A 21,247-nucleotide genomic window follows, 5' to 3' on the forward strand; every position below is an offset into this window, starting at 1 on the left:
GGAGTGAATCAGGACTTGCCAGTAACTCTAAAATCGATACATTCTTTTTAAAGCTAATTTCAAACTCTATAATAAACGGGACTCTAGGATAAGCAAACTGATCTGAAAATACCCCAATATTACATACCATCAGCAAACTATTTTCTAGTAATAAAGTAGGCCTGCTCATCAGAACACAGTTTATTCATATTAACCCCTTACTATAAATCGTTAATTATGGCACCGTAGTTGTTGATAAATATTTTCCGCCGGGGCAGTTCAGACTGGTTACTTTTAAATTTTGTCCTCTATCATCCTCAGCTCTTAAGAAAAAAGTGTTCTTTCAAATGTTCGAACGGTAAAATATTTTCATTCTCCATCTTTATAAAAACAACACCAATCAAAGTAAAATAGAGTACCGGTATCATTGCACTCCTAGTTCACTCACTGAATGTATTGATTTGGAGTTGCCAAATCTACGACAAAATCTTCCAGGTGCTTGCAATCAGTACACGTGATTTCCCTAAGGCTGTCTTCATCTTCCAAAAACAGCAAGTGGCACTACGAACTTGGGAGCACATGGTATTTGCCTCCATCCAGCTATAACCAATGCCCTCAATTTCCTTCGTGCAGTTGAAACCGATTTTCCTCCGTGCTGTTACACAACGACAATTAGTCTAGTTGTCTACGTGTCGAACTGCTGAGCCAAAGGACGAGGGATCGAATCTCGGAGAAGGACATGAAAATTTTTATTACTTGCAGAATTATACATTTCACCCATAATAAAATGAGCATTCAAACAGTTTGTGTTTCCGTGGAAAAGTAAGAATTTATTTCAAGTTAAACTTGTGAGCAGTGAAGCGAAACGAATTGGGCTCATGGTTGTCCGAATATCTGACGGTTTGAATAAATCATAAGACACGCCTTTAGTATGGAGTTAAAAGCTTTCTGATACGTATAAAGAAATCTCACTGAACTAAAATCCATTACGAAATAGGACCTACCAGAAGCTTCAACACCACGTCTGCGTCACTTCGGTGAACGCTGTATCGAAACTTCCTATATAAATTTCACTCACGTGACGTCTAGTCAGTCGATCGTACTTGGTTTCTTAGCTAACTATATTGAAGGAGTATAGACGAACAATATGCAAAATCCATTTTTCAATTTTGTCAGGAAACGAATAAAATGTGACGCCCTTATGTTTGAGAATTGTTGAACTTTTTTTGGGGGGGGGGCGAGATTTCACTCATCTGCTGTACGTAGTGACTACTGCTGTTAACATTGGTTTCTTTAATTTTTCATTTACACATCGTATCCTCTTTCAAGTTTAGTTCCACATGCCATTCCATTTAGTTTCATATATTCTGTTCGATTACATACTTATTCCTCAATCTCTTATAATATGTCCAAATTAACAAAACGGTTCTCTTGCTTTCTTTCTAATAATGATTATTTAGATTTCAAGAGAGTTAATTTTAAATAAACATGCAACAAATTTGTTAATTACTACGAGCATTGAGTTCTTCCTCATTGTGTATTAATATATATTCTTCAGTGTTTACATTCTAATAATAACAAATATTTGTGCCAAACTTTGATATAATTGCAGTATACGAAGGTTAAGTGGGTAATAAAGCACTTCAAGCCAATATCTTACTTCAATCTGTATCGTAGATTACAATTATTGTTAAAAGAAATTGAATATTCGTATCCAAAATTGATTTTATGTAGGTAGGATGGTAGGGATGGGCGAGACAAGATTTGAGGTCGTCTTGTCTCGACAATATGGTGTAAAAGTGATGTATCGACTCGAAACATGTATATTTTTCTATTGGAAGAGCTGTGCCTCGACTTGAATTTTGTCAGGAAAATTCTGTCTCGACTCCACTCTGCGCATCCCTAAGGATGGACAGTTTGAAGAGCCCAGTATTCCAAAGGTGGCGGGGTAAGTATTCCAACTACACCATTACGCAACATCTATTTCAAATACAACCATTATTATACACTTCATTTTCACAAACTTCTTATAATAACTATATCGATTTCCTACTTAAATTCAATTATAGATAATTGTTTCTTATGTAGCAGCTAATATTCATGCTATACAGTATAAAACAAGTACACATTCAATGTAAATAAATAAAAATGTAAGATATTACAGATTACTGGCATTGCGATTTAATCCCATTTTAAGCCGTACATATTTTCTAAATAATTGTTCAAATTGCTTTATAAGAATCCAGATTATGAGGTACCCTAAGGTTTTGTAATGCAAAAAAAAAAAATGCATATACGTGTATAGGTGTATTTTAGGGGACTTCCGGGCTTGATCCGCCCCCAAATTTTATGTTTATTCAAATAAAATATTGTAAAGTGAATGAAATATCTTGTAGAATGTTTTTATTTTCAAGAATGAAGTTAGCAAAGCTCCCCGAAATATATATATGAATAGTTTTCATTTTGGACGTGTGGTTTTAAGTATTCAACTGTGTTCATATTTCTTATTTTTAGCGTTTTCGTATATGAATTATGGACATGGCGGGCTAGTAAATGGGACATGGATTTGAAAAGTGACAGTTTGTCGGATAATGTGATTCCAACCACTTCACAGTGGAAATTTATATTTATAAAAAGTTATCATATATTTTTTAAAAAAAGGAAGAATAACGTTCCGCACGGAGGTTCGAACCGTCGCCCTTCGCTTCAGAAATATGAATAGCAATACTAAACCCGCTTGACCACAGACGCAACTTGGAAGAGCTTGTATTATAATATTGATAATAGCATCGCTCGAGCACAGATTTCTACTTGGATGTTTAAATATCCATTTTCTGTCGTTTTCAGCAATTTCTGCTTAAGATAATGGTTGATTTTGCATATTGGAACTGTGCATGAGGTATGCAATCAATATTAATTTTAAAAAAAGTAGTTTGATTTTGTTTTTCATTTTCACATCGCTCGGATGACAGTACGATTTGTAGCTAGTGTCTATATAAACAATGGCGGGAACATGCAATTCCCTGTGTATAGATCTCAGGCCCGTAGCTAGGAAGGGGCGAGGGGGGCTGAGCCCCCCCTGTGGCTACCTTCAGCTCCCCCTGAAACTTTCACCAGTGTTTCAAATGCTTCTATATAAAGAAACGAGCAATGCATGGAAACATTGTTTTTGTTTTATCGTATTCAGACTTTGGCCACAAACTAAAGTTATGAGAAATACTTTGTCGGATGCAACATTTATTTTGCCAACTACACTCCTTCAGTATTTTTATGAAAATAAACCAGAGTAAACCAGATGGTTTTGTCTTCTTATTCTGTTTGAACCCGATTGCAGTTGGTATACAAAGAACGCCGTTGTCAGGCCTGGTGCCTTGGGCCATAAATAAGTCATCTTCGAATTCAAGGAGGAAGGTTAGGGATGGAGAGTTCCTGTTGTGAAATGAGTTGGGGGGGGGAAGCCACCAAACGAAAAGAGAATAAAAGGAAATGTTTTGTCTTTTTCCCCATCTCGCCAATTTTCATCGGCCTACAACAGAGGTTTGAAAATATAGATTTTTCATGGCAGTACAGTAAATCTTCTTCTACGATCCACAAATACTTTCGTATGTAATGTCAGTACAGTAGGCGGAGTGGCTGTTTTATTGCCCCTTCTACTGCCTTTCTTGGTGCCAGTCGGTAGCCATCAGATTTTCTTCGACATCAATAGATAACATTTGTTCATACGCGTAGTTCGTGTGCGTGCGTTAGAGAAGTCAATGTTCCGCAGTGGTGGGTGTTTGTGCTTTAGTGCCGCTCGAAGATACGCATAAGTTTGTGTCTTGGTGGAAGCTGTTTGAGTTTTCAGTGCATTAATGACTAATGACTTTTATAGTAATTAAGCGTCTTTTTTAACTGATTGCGTGCGCATCGTGATGTGTTTTGCGTTCTTTCTGCAAGCACAGTGAGTTTTTTTTAATTAAGATTTCAGTGTAAAGTGGATAAATCTATAATACGTACGAAAGTCACTAGTGACCCCTTGTTTCCGTTCCATCATCAGCGAATGACAAAAACAAGAATATCAGTACTATACCACAAGATATTTCAAAACCGGGGGAAAATATTAAACAAATAAAACTGGAATCTTATCCTCGGAATAAAGACGGACGATGCTTTCAAACGGAATGGTTTCAGAGATTTACGTGGTTGGAATATTCGCAATCCCGGGATGCTGCGTTTTGTTACGCATGCAGACAGTTTCAACCTTATGGATGTAAAGAAGTAGCCTTTACATCTAAATTTTTAGTAACTGGAAGGCCGCTCTTGATAAATCAAAAGCAGGTTTAATAAAACATGCCGCAACAACCACACATATCGTTGCGATGAATATGTGGGCAGAGAAACAAAAGCGCACAGCTGTAAGGAAACCAGTGTCACTTTTAGTAAATCAAAGTGTACTTGAAAAAATCAGTATTATGTAAAGAGCACCGCGGAAATTATTCAGTTCCTAGCTGTGAATGAATTACCAATGAGAGGGACTTATAATGTTGAAGAACACAAGGAACAGAGCCTCTTCCGAAATATGTTTGAATATACACTAAGAAAGGACGAGAAACTGGCCGATTGTTACAAACAAATTCCTCAAAATGCTTCTATTTATCTCCGGAAATCCAGAATGATATAATTCAAGTGATGACAGATACTGTTCGAGAAAATATTGTTGATGACATTAACAATGCAGATGTGCCATGGTTCACTCTATTGGAGGATGGAACACGTGACAAAACAATCGAGAAAATGTGGGTATCGGTATTCGATATGTGAAGGACGGAAAAGTTCGTGAGTCTATTTTAAGCATAGAAACTCTGCCATCTCTTAGTGCCGATTCCTTTGCCGATCTCACACTTAATGTTCTTCGGGACTATGGTTTAGATTGCACAAGACTGTTGAGCCAGTGTTACGATGGGGCTTCTGTGATGAGCGGGAAGAAGGGTGGAGTGCAAGCAATAATACAGCAACGACTAGGACGTGATATTCCTTGCATACATTGTTTCAATCACAGATTGCATTTAGTAGTAATTAAATGTGTGAACGATATTCCTCTTGTCAAACAACATTTTGATCAGTGTGTCATGGTTTATACTTTCCTTAAAAGAAGTAAAATTACTACTTTGTATGAAGGTCGGAATCTTGCTCGTCTTTTAGAACACCGTGGTCAGGACATTTACGGGTAATACAAATAATTCACGACAATTATATGGAAATATTGGAGGTGCTAAAGTTGGTTAAGAACGGGAATTTTAATGGGGATGAATTAGTAGAAAGTACTGGACTTATTCTGACTGTTGGGAAATTGCAGTTCCGATTTTGTTTATTATTGATGAAAAAAATACTTGAAATTCTTCATCCTGTTGATAAAATTCTCCAGTCGCATGAAGCAAGTTTAAGTACTGCATGAAATCTGGTTGATGCTGCTGTGGAAACATTGAACAATATTCGAAATGATGAAACGTTTCGAGATATTGTAGGTGAAACAAATCGCATGATAGAAGATACCCACATTGAAGAAGCTTGTCAACGCCCTTCAAGGAAAAGAAAAATAAGTACGTCACTACAGGATTTTGTTGTAGCAGAAACAACTGGTGTAGGGAATACAGAAGTTGAGTGTTCGCGACAGGTGTTCTACGAGTCGACTGATTTAGTTCTTATAGAAATTAACAGACGATTCCACAGTAACAATGCTTTGTTGGACGCAGTTACTACAGCAGGAAATCTCAAGCTTCCGAAAACAGACTACTTATCTTCATTAGAAATTACCATATCGTCTAAAGAAGAACTTGCTGTTGCAAAGGCGTATGTTAGCAAATGTAATTCTTCTGACGCCTTCAGTGAAATCTATAAGGTTAAAATGGCTTATGAAGATACTTGTGCTCTACTTGCTTCTATCCGAACATTTGCATGCAGTACCGCGTTATGTGAATCTTCGTTTTCTGTGTTGACCCGCATAAATAGCCCAGAAAGACTTTCCATGAGTCAGAAACGATTGGCCAACCTGGTGTTTCTTGCGTTTGAAAAGAAACGAACTGCAAACCTAGACATCATGAAAGTTCTGCAGAAGTTCAACGCAATGAAGAATAGGCGATTGGAGCTTTTTAAAGTCAAGTAAGTAGACGCATTTTCTTTTCTTTTCTTTTGTTTAAAGAATCTTTGAGTTTTACGGGCCACGGTTATGCCGAATAGGCTAAAGGGGACGGTAATGATAAGAATAAATGAATGAGCTAGTGGAATGAAGAAAGTGGAAGGAAACGGGAGAACCCGAGAAAACCACGCACACCGTGTTTGTCCACCACAAACTTCACTTGGCGTGAGCAGTACCATCATTTCAGATTTTGCTTGGGGGGGCAAGACCTCTTGATATATGTAAAATTTTGCGTTTTTCACTGATTACTACTAGTCCATTGATAAAATCTATATAAATCTCAAACTCAGGGGGAGGGCAATTGCCCCTCCCTGCCCTCCCCAAATAACGCCCCTGGGCGTGATCTGGGATCGAACCAGCGTGAACGCTCTAACACTGAGCCACTGTTGTCTCCCTCCCTATTGTTTTATTCACAAGAAAAATAAATTGATGAATCAGCTATACATTCATTATTTGTTATTGGCTTTGATCATTTAACTAAAATTTTAAACTTTTACACACACAGTACAGAATTATAGAAGAGTACGGATTGTCCAAATTGTAACTATAGTATAGCTTATTCATCTATTTTATTTCTGTATTAATTCCTTCATATGAATGCTTTATATCTTACTTCAAACAATTACATATCATTGTTTAGTAAGTTTTCAATGTAATTCAATTTATACAAACTCTTAGAGTTACTTTTTCTCCAAATTTGTCTTAGAAAAAAAATGCATTTAATATGTAGTGAAAAGATTCTGAGATACGCAGTGTGCAAATTACTAGGGGAATGATGGAGAAATTCCTCTCTGTTAAGCTGGATGTCTCATATAAATTTTGAATTTCCTCATGATAATTTTCAAATGTTCACTTTATTCCCCTTGTAAAATGTTCTTTAATTCACACATTGGAAATACGGATCTATAAATGTAAAATAGATGGGAGTATGGGGATATTTTTAAATAGCAAGCTGGTCATCTGATATACAGTACATAATGCATTATACAGTAATTTTCACATTACTGACCCTTAATTATTTTCTGTGTAGTTTTCGATTATTTCTACTCTGAATTCTTGTTTGGGAATACAATGATCGTAATTTAACCTTTAAACGCCAAAGGACGCATCTGCTGCGTTGAACTTTAAACCTTAATAACTCAGCCCCTAATTAAGCTAGGAAGATAATTTTGGTATCAAAGTCTTCGCGAAAGATGAAGCTTGTCGCCGATATGCATTGTATGTATGTGGGGAGTACCACGGCGGAGACGAGAAAGGTAAATTTCGTGTTTTTTTTTGTTAATTTTTGGGGGGGCATTCTCCATTGGGGGTACTGTCATAAAAATTGCACGCTAATACCCTGCAAAAGTACTTGTTACTTATATGAGGGAAGTAGGAAAGGGACAAGGTTGGCCAAGTTTTTAAGTATAATTTTTTTTTTTTACGTAAATTACATTTATTTTCTGGACTTCCATATAAGACGAGATATTTTTTCACTGAATTGGTCTAGAAGCATAACTCTTGTTGCCTCGTTGCAATCTGTGTTCCATAGCATATCCAACGGTGTTTCAATCATGATTAGAGGGTTCACCAGGGCCGCCAACGCGAATTTCTGTAACAGTCCTTCGAAAATTATATACAGGGCGCCTTATAGATTTTTTTCTGAATTTTTCTCTCGCTTTAAAAAATGGTAGCAATTGCTGCAATGCAAAGTACTATTATAATAAGTGTATTGCATACACATTATCATCGTTTTGTCAGCATTGGGTGTCTGTATGGGTTGCAAGGGCCCCCCAAGTTCTAATTTTTTCGTATTTTAAAAAAGTTTTATGAACTTTCTTCTTCTACGATTAGGGTGGGAATTCCACAAGTGATACCTCGTTGGAATCAGTGTTCCGTAAGCTTTCCAACGAGCTATACACGAGGGGGAATTTGTAATTAGGGGGTCCCCTAGGTCCCCAGCCTGAGAGCCTACGATTTCGTTCAAATTCTTGCCAAGTGTATAAAGGTTAAATAGCAACAATAGATATGAAAACGTGGAGTCAGGTTGGGCCCCCCAGAAGTGCTCTCGCCCCCCCCTGCTTTCGAGTTCTGGCTACGGTCCTGATATATCTGCGGGAAGTTTGGCGGATCTAGGCTCACTTTTTCGGACTTCGAAAAACAAACTCGGTTGTTTATCATCGCGACCACTGATTCACCCTCGCGGTCGACCTAGCTTTCCCTCTTACAAAAACGTTTGTGACGTATGACTGCCTAGCTTTCAGTGTTGCTCCGTGGATGAGTGAGTAGAGTCGTTGCTTAGTAATCAGAAGGTTCCTGGTTCGAGTCCTGCTCAGAGCAGTCCATTTTTTTCATTATTTGTTTCCCATATCTGAAGATGTTTCTCCTCCTCCGTAATCATCTGATGCTCTCAACTGAGTTGTTCACTTGAATTCAACAATTGGTAGTGGGATGCTCTCAGATTTGGGTGAGCTTTTACATGTCTACTTACCAAATCAAAATTTTCGACAAAATATGGATGCTATCCGATCATTTTGTCTCAAATTCTAAATTTGTGCATGTGACTGTATCTCTGTTTCATCATATTTGCATCTCTCGTTTTCCAAGGTCATCAGCTATGACATAAGATGGCTTGGGAGCAAAGATTGAAATCATAAAAGTGCTATACCAATGGGCTCACTCTCACTAAGCATTTGATTAAATGTATGTGTTTTCATACTGCTGGAGGGGGGGGTATCCGCTCTTCCTACCCTCCTGAAGTGACAGAATATTTATTCAGACTTTGCAAAGTAATTTCAGATCAAACGACAGAAAGAGTGTTCATTCCAACAGCAACAGGATTGGACTTCAATTTTTTGTTTCAATTTATCTCCACAAATAGAACAAATATCAAGTAATATGTTTGCCATAAGAAGTAGATTCATTTCATTTGGAGAAATGATGCTGTAGACGATAGTGGGAATTTCGCCCAAGTGTACGGGAATTTTCATTGCCTGGCGATTATGCCACCCGCCTTCTTTTAAAGTTAATTCGGTTGCAATACTTCCAGCAAATACTTTGGACTCAACTGGTGGAGCACTCTTGCCGTAAATCTCCATATGGCTGTACCATTTAGAAGTGTCCCCCGCTGTACAAGTCTCCCCTACCTTTTGCGGTTCTCCCATCTTTGGATCGGAATGAAATGGCACTTTTAAAAAATCAGTATGTGCTTTCCTTTAAAAATACGTTTGATATTTGATTAAATGATTATTTCAGGAATTTCGCATATTATACAAATACGTAGTGGAATCATACTTAATTCTAACCTAACTTAACTTATTCTACTAACGAAACCTAAATTATTCTGCCTTAGCACACTTTGGTGTGTGCTTTTTTTCACTTTTTTAAAATGAATAATCATTTTTTCATGGCACATCAGTTTTAATGCGTATTATCACACTATACATAATTATTTGCCTACGCACAGTTAAAAGTAATAGCTAATATCTTAAATAATATTTTAAGTAATAAAAGTGACGTAAAATATACGTTTTAAAAAGAAAAATGACGATCTATTGTATATATATATATATATATATATATATATATATATATATATATATATATATATATATGTGTGTGTGTGTGTGTGTGTGTGTGTGTGTGTTTGTGTGTGTGTGTGCACGATTATTATTTACGTATAAAACCTAATGAAAAACTCAATTCTCGTACTTTTTGATGCTGATTTTAATTATTTTAAATCAGAATCTGGTTGATTTTTTGTTGTTGACAGTACTACTGTTGTTTAGTTTGATTTCGTCTAAAGTAGAAATGGAACCAAAATAATACACACATGCTACGTCTGAGTGACGAAATTCTTCTTTACATTTTGACAAAATGCAATTTTTCATAGGCAAAAGATATAAATGCAAACCAGTCCATAGACTGAACTAATTAGACTGGTAAAAATAAAAGAAAAATTAATTAAGTATGAAATTTTGGCATATGTTTCTGTTATAATATTATTATTCTTTTCCAGGTTTGTGTCTGGCATTACTCTTCTGGGAACGCCTGCTGAGATCTATGTGTTTGGAACACAGTATTATGCCATCGTGTTTGCCGTTATTCTGATGGGAATCATGATCCACATTTTCTATTTGCCAGTATTTCATAGGTTGCAGTTGACATCTTCATACGAGGTAAATATATATATATATATATATATATATATATATATATATATATATATATATATATATATATATAATACTGCATATAATAAATTGTAAACATATTATAAGAGTTCAAATACATTTGCAAGGCATTTATATATATATATAAATTGTATTTTAACCCATACAATTGGGGGCCCGAGCAAGCACCTACTATTTAAATCTTTATCCTCGGTGAATTCCTAACAGTATTGCCAACAACCTATGAAGAAAATAGGCTAGATGGCCAATAGAAATAAGCTTTTTTACACAAAAATGGCTAGATTTTCAACTGCTAACCTATAACACACAACTGTAGATTTTAAACCTCTTTTTTGTGTATAGAATTATAAGGGAGTTATAGTAAAATTTAAAATGTTGAGTTTTATTCACTGAAGACTAACATTTAACATACATGACTTCAAATTACAATAAAATCCATCAAGAACATCATCTGGTTTGTAAAAGTCAACAGCCATATTATCAGTTGAATTGAAATAAATCATCAATGACGTAGCAGGTAGCCGAGGCACTGGAACTGATTTGCTTGAAACTCCTGCAGTGAAAAGTACGACAAAGATGTTTTTTTTATATTGGCAACGTAGGAGATGAAGGGGTAAACAGCTAATGTTGAATGAACCATAGTATTGAGAATTTGGTTGAGGAGATTTTTTTTTAAAATGTGATATTTTAGATTGATTTTTTTAAAGTGACAAATAATTAATATTTTCTATTTTCAGTATCTGGATCGTCGTTTCAATAAGAGCGTTCGTGTTTTGGGTTCTGTATTATTCGCTCTTGGAATTGTAAGTATATTCTTAGTAGTATATATAATAAATAGGAATTTGGCTGAGTCTTTGACCAGCTCATGTAGATCATCTAGACTTTAATAAAAATTCAAATGTAAATGCAATGTTTGGCAACTCCGTGGTTTTCCCGCCAAATTTGATAATTTTTCGTGTCTAACGGAGACATTTTTTTACCTGCTGGCTACTTGATGATTTTTGTCACAACTAGCTCATATAGTTAGGATTTAAAACATCACTTTCCAAGCCAGAATTTACTATTTGAATACCGGATTACCCCTAAAATTATTATTAATTTGTTATCAAATATAACAATTAGGATATAAAGTTAACATTTCTTTTACCAAGAAGGGTAACTGAGTTATTCAGCACGTATTTGTCTGAATATATTTTACAAGAAAATGGGTCTTCTTTTTTATGTTGCTTATTGTAATAAAAAATCAAACATCTTAGAATGTTTAGTAATATTCTAATTATTGTTTAGTTGATAATAACCCCCACAAATACCCTATGGCAGGGCCGTCACGTGTTTTGTAAGCGACCGGGGCGCCCCTCCTCCGCCCAGTGTGTTATGAGAAACAACCAGAATATATTCTGTACTCCTAGATTTAAATATGGAATGTAAGATCATAATGTAAGATAAAAGAATTTCGTATTATGTCAATTTTTAAAAGTGAATGGCTTTTGTTGTTAAAACACTAAAGTTAATGAAAACATGGTTTCGAATTATTGAAATCGAGTGCTATTCTTATCCATTTGAACTTGATACGCATCAACATGGTAATAGCATAGACTGTACAAATAACGATACAAATATTAGATTCCAAGATTAAAAAAGTTCTTCTCACAGAGGGCTGGAGAGAGTTCTAGTTGAATAATCCTAGGCCTAGATGATGTTTTACATTACCGGTAATTTTTAAGTTCAATATTCTATCGGGAGTTCCTCAAGGATCTGATCTAGGTCTCCTGTTGTTTCTTCTTATTATTAATGATATTTCTCTGTGCATTTAAACTTCTCAAGTTTTTCATTTTGCCGACAATCTCAAATTATACTCTAAACTAAGTTCAATTGATGACTTCGTGAAACTTCAATAGGATCTCAAAGAGTTCAAACATGGCGTTATAATAATAAATTATTTTTCACGAGGAAAGAAAATCCAATTAACTTTACCTATATAATAAGTGTCGCGAAAGGACCAACACGAACTATCGCCAGTCATGTGTGTGCAGTTATTGTTATATAATATTTTTCCTGACGAATTGTTCCTAAAGTGAGCTAGCTATAGGAGTCAAGAATAATCCCTGTCTCTACATCATGAAGTGAAAAATCTTGAGATGAGTGCGTATAATTGTATGAATTTAGATGACAACTGTAGCCGATGATTTGAAAGTGAATATGGGAGAACCATTGAATAAAGTAAAAGGACACTCGTCATTTTGTTATAAAATTACATGGCGAACGGATTTTATCTCATCTCAAACGGTTATCGTCGAATATAGAAGGTTACAGGAGCACTCTAGCTAAATTAGAAATACCTCAACAATTTATGCTTCTACAAGTGACGTTTTCCTCGTCGCCTCCGTGGCCAAGCCGGAAGAGCACGCGCCTAGAAATCCAAAGGTTGATGATTCGCGCCTTCAATGAGGCACTTGTTTTTTCACTTTTTAAAAAGTCTTTTTTAGACTCTCCTTAATGTAACTAATTACGAATATAGGCGATTTGACATATTTTGGGGAGTAATTTTGTTGTTCATTGGCGTTTCGTCGCGTCCTTGCTGCTGGTGATATAATTTTCAAAACGGAAGTGTGGCCACCGCGGATCGTCCCCAATTTTTGGCGAGATATCTGTAGTTGCCCATCGGTGGTCCTCCGATGCCTACGGCATGGGGATTTTGTTGTTATCACTACTGACCGTTGATTGTTTATTTTTTACTTGTAACTTTTTTAGTTGTTGTTTATTTTATTCTTCAAAACCTGTGATCTGGAAATCGTCTAAGTAACTGACATTCTATAAATGTTGTTGATCTGTTTAATTTCAGATGACATGGACTCCTGTTGTCATATACATTCCAGCTTTAGCTTTTAATCAAGGTAAGCAATGTTTAATTTTACAATTTTTCATTCAGAAATTAGATCATTGATTATAATTGAATATTACATAAAGAACGATGAGTCAAAGAGCTTTAGGCTTCATTTCAACATTTTAAAACTATTGTTGCAATTTTTTTAAAAAAATAGTGAAGCTCGTATTACAATTAAAAAAAAAATATGACATTGATATTTTAAAGAAGTGTCAAAAAATTGAAAGTCTCTTCACGTTAATTGCTTCAAAACAACTATTTGCAAATAAAATTGATAAGTGTTTGTCTCTTATGAAACTTAACAAAATTTGTAGCATTTTCTGTAGATATTTCTGGTCACGCTGCAAATTAAGAATAAGGGAACAATGAAATAAATAAATACTTTAAAAAAATAGAAAAATATCTATTACAAAGGCAAAAGGGTCCTTAGATTTTTTCATTATAGTACATTTTATAAAAATAATAAAAAATAGTCCCTGATTTGTTTCCAACAAAACATTAATAACAAAGTATCTAAAGCAGTGAATCAAATTCTATTATCATTTCTAATTATTGTTTTTACTAAAGATTCCCTTATATTTCAGTGACGGGGGTTAATATACATATGGTGACTCCATTGGTCTGCATTGTTTGCATATTTTACACCACAGTGGTAAGTTCATTTACACTTATATTGTTAATGAAAAGAAAACTGAAGGCTATATTTTGCCATAGTTTTGTACTGTAATCTAAGGAAAGTGGATAATAAATGAGTGATACTGAAGAAATTGCTGAAATGAAGAAAGTGGAAGGAAAGGGGTGAATTCTGAGGAAATCTATGGAAGCTAATCAATCCCAACAAAGAGGTACGTTCTGGGATAAGCTGAACTAGCCGATAGGTACAAATGATACAGATAAAAATGTGGTACAAATAAAACTCACAGTATTTAGAAGTAGCAGTAATTTTTCTTACGCATATTTCTTTGATGTATCGTTGATGAAAATAGCAATAAGCAATAGGTTCGTTTAAAATAGTTTTACTAAATTCAATCTTCAATTCTAATAGTCTATAACTCATGAAGCAAAGGCGTATCCAAAATACTATTTCATCATACTCGTAATAAACTTCAAGGTCTGTCACGATGCCAAGTTTGAATAACTTTCATCGTCATATATTATATATTATCATCGTGATTAAGTTTGTTGAAGAAAAATACTCTGAAGAACAAAACTTTTTTCTAAAACTTTGCCTACTTCAAAATGTAGAAGAGGGAAAGACGCAAGATCCTTCTCTTCCACAGCGAATCTTTTGTTAAGATGCTATAACTTTAGAAATGAGCTGGCGGGACACGCTGCTTAGTTGCTGCATTTTACAGATCACGTGGCTTCCAGTAGTTTGAAATCTAGTAACATCACACATTTCGACTGTAGAATAAACTCTAGTATATACAGTATAGAGGATCGCTTGAAACTTACATGTACGGTATATAGATAATTAGCGTGAAATTCACAGCTACCCGTTAAGATGTTAACGTATTATTTCCATTAATGATAATCACTCTTGTTATCTATTGCGAAGAACACAATTCAAAAATTCGCTCACATATATAGCCGTTAGAGTCGCCATTACTCCTTAAAATACTGACAGATTTACTCAAAGAGTTTGAGCGAGATAATGTCACTTGATATGTATTACAACAAAACACAATTGAAATATTTGGTTTTGTTCAAGAGTCATCATACGGAATAACAAACGGACGTACCAACAGCACAGATCTTTAACCTCCGTTGCGTGATCCTATTAAGAAGGTAGAATAACTAACTGTTAGTATGAACATACTGAAATTTTCGGTGCATACTTTTTACTAGGTACGAATTTCAGTTCGTGGTTAGGGGGCCGTGGTGGCTCAGTGCCAGAGCGTTCACCTTTGGTGCATGGGGTCCCTAGTTCGATCCCAACTCGCGAGAAGTGAACTTTGTGGTGAACAAATACCGTGTGCATGGGTTTTCTCGCGATTCTCCCGTTTTCTCCCACTTTCTTCATTCTATCATTCCATTTATTTCTCATCATTATCGTCTCCTTTAGCCTAGCCGGCATAATCGTAGGACGTAAAATTGGAAGATTTCATTTCATTTTGTGGTTAGTTTTGATTTAAAGAAACGAGCTGTGTTTCAAATTGCAAAACATAGTTCGTAACTATGAGAATATAAGACTGAAGCCGGCCGATCTATCATTTTCCGTTTCAATGGATGGAGATGACTGGAAATAAAACATTTTTTTGGACGTTCTATTTTAAGAAACATTTTTCTTGCTACCTTTTACAGAAATTAGTTTAGTATCTACCGATAAACATAGAAACAGTGTCATTTTATGACTTAACAGTACCACAAAGAACCGCTCTGTGGTTATTGTTTCTGTGATAATACACATGATATAATTTGGAAATCTTATTACATACATACTGTATATATATACACTTAGGTAAGAGGGTCTGGAACTAAGAATGCAAATATTTAAGAAAACAATGCCCTCAAAATCTGACGAGGGCAAACGTTTATTACCACTAATCTGTCTTAAAATTTCCTCAACATAAGATTGCCGAAATTGCAAAACAAAAGTACTAATAATAGGTGTTTGCTTTCGTCAGAGAACTTTTTGTTTAAATTCTACGTGGTTGTAAAGCCAGAACTACCATCATTGGCTTTTTGTTTAATTTCCAGGGTGGATTGAAAGCAGTTGTATGGACAGACGTTTTCCAGACGATTATCATGTTCGGGGCTATGTTGTTTGTTATGATCAAAGGAACAGTGGACATTGGAGGAGTTGGGGTTGTTTGGCAGAGGAACTACGACAGTGGACGATTAGAATTTTTCAAGTAGGTTAGCACAATTGCTTTAATTTTAATCTAATCTCCTTGTGTTTCCTAAGGCACTAATATACTGCTACTATTGAGGTTATATGCAGCAAACTTTAGACATATTTTGTAGACCGCAGTTGGTTATTCTTTGTATAACATTTGAAATTTTTAGAGAGCGCTCTCTCCTTTAGCATAGAGTACATTTCCATTTATAACCTACCTTTGGTACCTTCGTCATGGATTCGATTTCCAATATGCATATGAAGTTTTCTTTGATGACCCACTGTTTGAGGAAATTAAGACCTACTTGAAGAAAGAGGTAAGCGGTCTGGAAAGAAAATATAATGTTTAAAATCAATGACTGAATTCCAATTGAACTTGTGCTTTTTACTAGCTCTTCATGAATTGCATCGCCAATGTTAGTCTATATCATGGTACCATACAGTACATAATTTTATCTTTCCTAAGCTGAAATTAGGGGAGGTTCATGTACGTGAAAAACATACGAACATATCTCTTTTTACTCTTTTATTCTTTTTGTACTGAAGGAAAGTTATTATTTTGTTACGATATTATTCTATGTGATTTATAATACAATTGTTTACTAGAACTTTAATATATAGTGTAGTTATTTTAGTCAGTAAGGTCAGTCATAATTTCTTTAAGCGCCAAGCGTATAATTTTTTTTGTGACTGGTAGGTAGATGGAAACATTACGTTTTTATCGATCTTAATTGCTTCTGCCGCTACCACGGCTTCACCCTTGTGTACATCCCAACTTTCTGCTGTTACTTGTCGGTCAGTCTTCAAACCGCATTTACCGTTGCTATAAGCTTTGAACATAATTAAATGAATTCTCTAAGCTTGAGCTCATTCGTGGCTAAGCCTTTTTTCGTGGGACACTTGGATTCGATTCCCGGTGGGAGCTCATGTGGTTCAGATTCCACGTTAATCAATAGGCCATGTTTCATATAGCCTCGCTTGATAGCATGGAGCTTTTCGTAACAACGCTATGTAATTCATATCCATGTATTAAATTTAGTTAGATGGATTTATGCTTAGTTCTAAACGTATTTCTGGTTTCATATCTAAGGAAGTTTTAAAATGATTTACTAAATGCCTCTAGCAAACAAAACGTGTGTTGAATGAGTATAAATGATAATTAGGATCTTTCAGAAGAAAACAATGATACTTGAAGCAAATGGAAAAGGGATTTACGTACTCTATTTTAAGTAATGAGTTAAAATTAATTTCTGATATAATTGGCTTCTCTTTTTACAGTTTTGATCCGAATCCGTTGACTCGCCATACATTCTGGAGTGTTGTGTTTGGTGGTTTTGGGTTCTGGTTAAAAGTTAACGCATGTAGCCAAACAATGGTTCAACGTTACTTAGCTCTTCCAACTTTAACAAAAGCCAGATGGTACGTTATGTTCTATTATAAAGTTATCTATCAATATTATAGTTAAAATTCTGTATTGCATTTCTAGAATTATTACTTGGTCAAATTATTCCGCACAGAATAGATACAGAGCACAAAGCAAACCTGGCACGACCTGGCATTGCAGTAAGGACCAGACACACCAGAGGTGAACGCCCAACCACTGTGCCATTGCAACCCCATAAATTTATCAATCGAGGATTTGATGTACTGGGATATGGCTAGTGATGCATTAGTCTGTGGCTCTATTGAGACCTTATCTAAGTAATAAAGCAAATCATCTCCATGATTTAGAGAAAGGTTAAGCAATAATCACTACTGTTTGTGATTTCCTAATTTAATAACGAGGTATCTTCCTACAAAGTTGTCAAAATGGCATCTAATAGGAACGTACAAACAGCATCATTTTAGGTTTTGCATCGGGAAGGGGACAAAGTTATCCACCAACATAAGAATTTAATGTTTGTTGTTTTAGCATACGATTTGTTAAAATGTATGGCATTCCTCAAACTCAGGAGGAGTAATTGCTTCTCTGCCCTACTCAAATGACGCCCCTGATTGATAAGTATTAACATCATCGATATTTATGATGAAAATATCGGCTGCAAATACAAATAGATAGCCCATGAATTTACTCCCAAGGTATAATTATTAGCAAATTTCGCAAGTACTGAGAAGAAAGCTCCTCAAATCAATTTTGTATTTGATAGGACTAGGACAAAGTAAACATACAAATTAATGCATTCCCTTCAGTTTTTCTATATGTATATTTCTGTAATTTAATCAATTGAAATTAACTATTATGTTATTTTGTTTTCTATTATGTTGATGCATTTTTTATAAACTGACCCTTATAGTTTTCTCTATTCTTTTGCAGTGCATTGTGGTTATTTGTGCTTGGAGCGCTTTCGCTTGTGTCCATTTGTGTTTACACAGGCTTACTCATCTTTGCTTCTTACTACGATTGTGATCCACTCTCAACCAAGGTCAGTACCAAATTGTGTACCGAGTTGTTTTTAGTTTATTACCGAACACTACGGAGAAGCCACGAGTGCAGTGTTTGGTCTGTCCGTATGTGGAGATGAATGTAAGTATATATTCATGTCCACTAGTTCCACTGTAGAGCTCAAATGCCTTAATTAATGTGAGTAACAGAAGTACCGTTTGAATTGTGGTGATAGTCCGGGTAGCATAGACTACATGATGTCACAAAAAGTTAAAATGGCGGACAAACTAAAAAGGTTTTTCTCTACAACTAAAAATTACCTCATCAGGAGGTTGGTTAGCACTCTCTCCTGCAACATTTCCTCTTACCTTTTACTATGCTTTCTATAACATCACTAATAACATAGCTAATGTCTTCTCATATAATTGTTTCGATTCTCCAATGAAATATATCAAATAGGACAGTAACCAAAAGACATCCTAAGGATGATCATGATACCAATGTCTAAGAAATTGAACCAAAAGAGATGTAAAGATTACAGAATTATTAGTCTCATACCTCATGCAGCAAAACATTTGCTTCGAATTCTGAACAGAAGGCTATATGGAAGAACAAATTAAAAAGTTGAGGAGGAACATTTCGGATCCAGGATATGCAATTGGATTATTCAAGTTGATCAGTGAAAGGCTTATAGAATGAGGAAAAGAAGTGTATGTAGTATTTATTGATCTAGAAAGGGTTTCGACCCCGTGAATTGAGAATTGTTGTTTGGAGTTCTAAGGAAGATTGGGTAGGAATGGAAAGACCGAAGGCTCATAGGAAACATATATGAGCCAACAAGTAAGTGTTAGAATAGGAGAGGAAGTGAGAGAGTGGAGTGCAATTATAAAGGAAGCTTGACAGGGATGCTGTTCCTCGCCTACATTAGTTAATATCTATCTTGAAGAGATAGTAAAAAAGGAGTCTACATAATGAAGACAGCATTTCGGGAGAAGTTAGAATGATTAGATATATATGGTTTGCAGATCATATGGCGCTTGCTACGGAATTTGAAAAGAAAATTAGTAAGAAGTTAGAAGACTTGAGGAAGGACTGTGAAACATATGGGATGAAAATAAATGCTAGAAAGAAATGCATGGTGATTGGAACGAAGGGGTCGATGTCAAATATAGAAGTAGGAGAGAAGCAAATAGAATAGGTGATAGATTTCCGGTATCTGGGTATTATTATTAGAGATTATATGTAGTGGGAACGTAAAATAAAAGGATGGATAGGAATGACAAAAAGAGCCCTTAGGAGGAAATAGAGTCTATTTTGTGGGACCTTAAGTAAAGAATTGAGAAAAAAGACTCATAAAATGCTTTGTATGTACTGTGGGAGTGAGACTCATGAACATTACGCAAAAATTATAAAAAAACGCCTGGAAGTTTTCGAAACGTGGCTGTGGGGAAGAAAAATATAGTATGCTATCACTTCTAACAATATAGTAGAAAATTTGAACTTCCAAAGTAAAATATAATATTGATTTATACACGTTCTAATTGGGGTAGTCTATACATGCAATCTATAGCTCTTTGAATTGAAGTTGACACTAAGAAAATGGAGCCGGAGTTAAGGTAACAGAAGAAAGGTTTGAAAGCTTTCTTAGAAAAATGTTTGTTTTGTGATATAATTCGTTCATAACTTGAGTTTCTTATATACGTAGACATACAAGTTAGAAGTAAGGTAATTTTTGGCATGGTTAATATAATCAAAGAAGAAAAAATGTTTTCTGCTCCAACAGAATGTTTACTTGAGAATTACGTAGCTACAACTAAATAAATATTTAGGATGAATCTTTCTGGGTTACAGCTTGCTAAGGCACGAGACCAGCTTCTTCCGCTGTTTGTGATGGACACTTCAGGACATATTCCAGGACTTCCAGGGCTATTCGTCGCAGGGGTATTCAGTGCTGCTCTCAGGTAATTCATTTCGTATAAATCAACCAGAACATTTGTAGTTGAAGGTCTAAGGATAATCATAATAAGCATGGTAATAGTGGAAGAACACATCAGAAACACCCTAGACAAAATCGTTAATGGTAACTGATACATAATATGCACATTTTCTAATAAAATTGGGGAGGGATTAGACCGCAACGAAAAAATTTGAATATCTCATATTTAGTTCTCACGAGGCTACAATTACACTAATATTTTGACACAATATTGAATGTTGGTTTTCTATGTTCCAAGATGGGTATTCCGTGTAAAATCCTTCACCAAGTTATTTTAAGAATAAGTGGCGATCCCATAAGAATACAAGTTCAGGATTGTGGCTGAGGCAGAATATGATGCTAAATAAATAATCTAACACTTCGATTGATTTACGTAGTTTAGGTTCTCGTTTCATACACAACAAATTTAAACTTCTTCAGCTGCTTGTAGGATGTAATTAATTTGATGGTGGTTGAAACAGGTCAATGTGGAGCTGCAAACTGCAGCGCATAACGTGGATGTGCTGATTTTTAAATATGTAAGTTATGCATAAATATGTAATAATGGTGGTAAAACAGATCCTTGATTTATACCTGCACGAGGAACTAAGCTAATAAAACTAAACTAAAGTTAATGATGCTCGTACATAAATGTGGAATCAGGTATAAAACATGTATAGAATGGGTAAATAGATTTATGTTAAGTATTAGGGCAATACGAAGACCATATCAATTTCAATTTATATGCAATCTGGCTACTTCCATCATCATCATCATCATCACTATTTTATCATTCAAATTTCTTAGTCCACTTAAATTCCTCTTCCTGAAAAAACTGGC

At 35.2% G+C, this 21,247-nt stretch overlaps 1 protein-coding gene across 1 annotated transcript in view; it reads left to right on the top strand.

Annotated features, from left to right (window-relative positions):
- Positions 1-21,247, top strand: part of LOC145669017 (sodium-coupled monocarboxylate transporter 1-like) — a 62,110-nt gene that overhangs the window by 27,998 nt on the left and 12,865 nt on the right. Inside the window, exons 3-10 of the mRNA XM_081737354.1 lie at positions 10,152-10,311; positions 11,064-11,129; positions 13,169-13,220; positions 13,795-13,862; positions 15,911-16,065; positions 17,328-17,468; positions 18,364-18,472; positions 20,284-20,393. Of these exons, the coding sequence (XP_081593480.1) occupies positions 10,152-10,311; positions 11,064-11,129; positions 13,169-13,220; positions 13,795-13,862; positions 15,911-16,065; positions 17,328-17,468; positions 18,364-18,472; positions 20,284-20,393 (861 nt within the window). The remainder of the gene's footprint in view (positions 1-10,151; positions 10,312-11,063; positions 11,130-13,168; positions 13,221-13,794; positions 13,863-15,910; positions 16,066-17,327; positions 17,469-18,363; positions 18,473-20,283; positions 20,394-21,247) is intronic.

The sequence above is a fragment of the Thermobia domestica genome, chromosome 13 (assembly GCF_964235325.1).
Source record: "Thermobia domestica chromosome 13, izTheDome1.hap1.1, whole genome shotgun sequence".
In the NCBI taxonomy this organism is placed as follows: Eukaryota; Metazoa; Arthropoda; class Insecta; order Zygentoma; family Lepismatidae; genus Thermobia; species Thermobia domestica.